Source organism: Hippocampus comes, unplaced genomic scaffold (assembly GCF_001891065.2).
Source record: "Hippocampus comes isolate QL1 unplaced genomic scaffold, H_comes_QL1_v1.1 scaffold85, whole genome shotgun sequence".
NCBI lineage: Eukaryota > Metazoa > Chordata > Actinopteri > Syngnathiformes > Syngnathidae > Hippocampus > Hippocampus comes.
In genome coordinates this window covers 1,116,440-1,119,528 of record NW_017805540.1, presented here as the reverse complement: position 1 = coordinate 1,119,528, position 3,089 = coordinate 1,116,440, and the positions used below count along the sequence as shown (strand labels likewise).

Genomic DNA, 3,089 nt, shown 5'->3' with positions numbered 1-3,089 from the left:
CAGCTGCCGACCCGCCGCCTTTCTCGGGCCCGGCGACGCCCTCGGCCAGCAACATGTTGTCCAGGCGCATCAGCTGAGGATCGGGAGGTTCCTCCTCCTGGGCGCCGCGAATACTGAGCACTGGGGAGAACACAGCAAGACACCGTAGCATCAAAACAGTGACATCAACCTGACAAATTGTCACTCCAGAAAAAAAAAAAGAGCGTTTTACAACGACTTGGGGAGCGTCTTAACCATCTTCCGTGTCAGTCTAGCAAACGATCCTCCTTAAAATATGGCCGTCATTTTAATGGATCAAGTCTGAGACATAAAACGCTGCCGCTTCAGACAGGCCGGCAGCTCGGTGAGATCATAAAACCATAATTTCATCGATTCCGACGATCATTTCATGCATAAAAAAAAAAGAAAAAAAAAAAGAACAAAGCCTTGCACCAGAGTTCATCTTTCATTGCGTTCCTTATGCTCAGACTACGGTTAGTTTCTGCCTGATAGCTTTATTGGCTTGTCAGGGGGTATTTAAAAGGCACAACACCAATTAAACATATTCATGTTTTTATTCATGTGATATTAATGCAAAGACACGTTGCTCAATTTCAGTATACATATTTTAAAGACAGCAGAGCTAAAGTTCGAAAGTCAAAAATCTTGATGCCCGAATCATAAAAACAACAAACAATCTAAAATGATGATCTTAATAAAGGCTAACGGGCTCCGAAAGACTTTTTGAGTGCATTTGAAAGGCGGCAGGCGGTCCGACATGCAGCATGTTGTCAGGCGAACGCGGCCCTCGGTCTGACGTCTGCTCACACTCGCGCCGAGGTGAGAGCGCATTTGAACCTGTCGTCACATGCCCGCGGCCCTCGACGAACACTTGGCTGGCGTGATGAGGAGGGCCAAGTAAAATCACGACAAAGAAAGAGACCGCCGAGATGGACGCGCGCGCTTGTGTGCCCAACAATGCACAAACTCAAGCGGCCGCTCTGCCCATTTTTGACGATTTCAAAAGAGCTCATATCGGCTGATTAAACCGGACGCCGGCCCATTAATCGGTCAGGCCCTTGCCGTGACCCTAACGAGGACGATGTTAAAATAATGAGGAAATACCGAATATTACAAACTGCTTACAGGATAACACGATCACAACAATAAACCTATCTTTAAACAAGTACCGTATTGGCCCGAATATAAGACGGCCCTGATTATAAGACGACCTCCTCTTTTTCAAGACTCAAGTTTGAAAAAAGACTTTTTGAACACCAAATTAATTTTTGTACAGAAAATAATTACAGTACATCTGAAACAAATGATACTAACAATATGTTTGAGAGAAAAAGCATGCTATTTTGCCTCATTCAAATATTAATATCTGAACATTTAAATATGTAAAGTAAAGTGCAATCACATTCGTTAATGAATGGCTTCTGGTGTTTGAAATGTAAATTACATCATAATTTCTCCTCAGCTGCCGGTTAACCTGGCCGATCTTCGACCCACTTTTCTCCAGATTGTTGCTACGTTTCTCCATTTTCTGTTATCTCTTCCATTATTTTCTTCTCTTTTCTTTCTTACCGCTATTTTTTATTTTTCTTCTTCGTGCTACCGCTATTTTTATTTTTATTCTTCGTGGCAGGGGTTCACTTTGGCCTGGGGAGTCAAGTTCAGCATTCGCTTCAATGATATCTGGCGCCATCGAGCGTCGTGAATGGGTAGAATGTCTAGACCCCGAATATAAGACGACCCCCACTTTTTCAGTCTTATTTCAATGCAAAAAAACACCGTCTTATATTCGGGCCAATACGGTAGTCCTCGGATGTTGTCAGTGAAATGTTACAAAGGCAGCTTGTTTGCGTTGGCTGTCAAGTGACAAAGTGGCGAGAGCCATTTATTGTCCTGCCTCTTGCCGCCACCAGAAGGCTCCCTCAGTAAAGGAGCCGCTCAGGCTGTCTTCCTGCCAAGGTGCCGAAAAGGGAAAAGGCGACCAGGTGCAACCCTCCATTATATCCGCTCGTCTTCAAGGACAAAGACAAAGCTGGCGCCGCTTGTCCGCTTTCATGCCGTCGTGTTTTGCGCGGGACACTGCGATATAATAAGCAGCACATCCTGAATAAGAACGACGAGGGTAAATTGTATTGTTCTCCCGCCGTGGCCACTCACAGCGGCGGCTCTTTTGTAATGACCATGTAAGCCGGAGCCGCCCTGTGACCTTTGTGGCCAGAGGGGGGTCCAGATGGAGAGCTCGTCTGCCCTCTTTTCTTCTTCTCCCCAGATTTTTTTTTTCCTCTCCGCCTTCCTTCTCTTTTTCTCCTCAAGCAATATCATCATCCATTCGCATCAGCTCCAACACGTGAGCAAGCTCGACTCGAGAGGCAAATGTCAATGGCCATCAGACGGCTGGAAAAGGTCAGGAGTTCACACGGGGGGAGGCGCAGACACGCAAGCGCGCGCGCGCGTGTGTGTGTGTGTGCGTGCGTGCGCTGGCAGACATTTTTCCATGTGAATCACACCAGCGGCAGGAAACGCTCGCCAATTGGATGCTGACAAAATAGCGGCACATCCCGACCAGAGGGGGGGGAAATCTAATGAGCCCGAGAGTGATTTATTAATTCCCTGCCTTCCGACTCCCAGAGTGCACGGCTAAAAGCATGAAATGGATTAAATAAATACAATTAATAAGGGGGGATCAAACAATCCGCTGCGCTGCGTATAATTACCCCGGCCACGGCCATCAGCTTTATTTATTTCCGTTGGCTAATAGCGAAGGAATCGATAAGGCCTTAATGCCAGTCAGAGTGCGCTTTGTGAACTCTGCAAGCGCCGAGCGTACATTAACATAATCACCTGACACAAGCACAAGTGGCCCAGTCCAATACATCACATGCGGGCGCTTGCATAATAGCGCGGAGAGCCTTTTATTGTGCCGCTCCAAACTGCCTTTATTTCATAGGCCGTCGCAGATTAGTATCTATAAAGGGAAGATGGCCATCATCTCATCTTGATCATTACCGACAGACTTAATTGAACAATGAGAGGACACGTTCCTCTCTTTCTCCCACCCTCCTCCTCTTCCTCCTCCTTCTTGTCTCCTCTTT

The 3,089-nt window shown here is 46.7% G+C and overlaps 1 protein-coding gene across 1 annotated transcript in view; it reads right to left on the bottom strand.

Moving 5' to 3' along the window:
- Positions 1-3,089, bottom strand: part of pbx1a (pre-B-cell leukemia homeobox 1a) — a 79,708-nt gene that overhangs the window by 16,925 nt on the left and 59,694 nt on the right. The window contains exon 3 of the mRNA XM_019878829.1: positions 8-120. Within this exon, the coding sequence (XP_019734388.1) occupies positions 8-120 (113 nt within the window). The remainder of the gene's footprint in view (positions 1-7; positions 121-3,089) is intronic.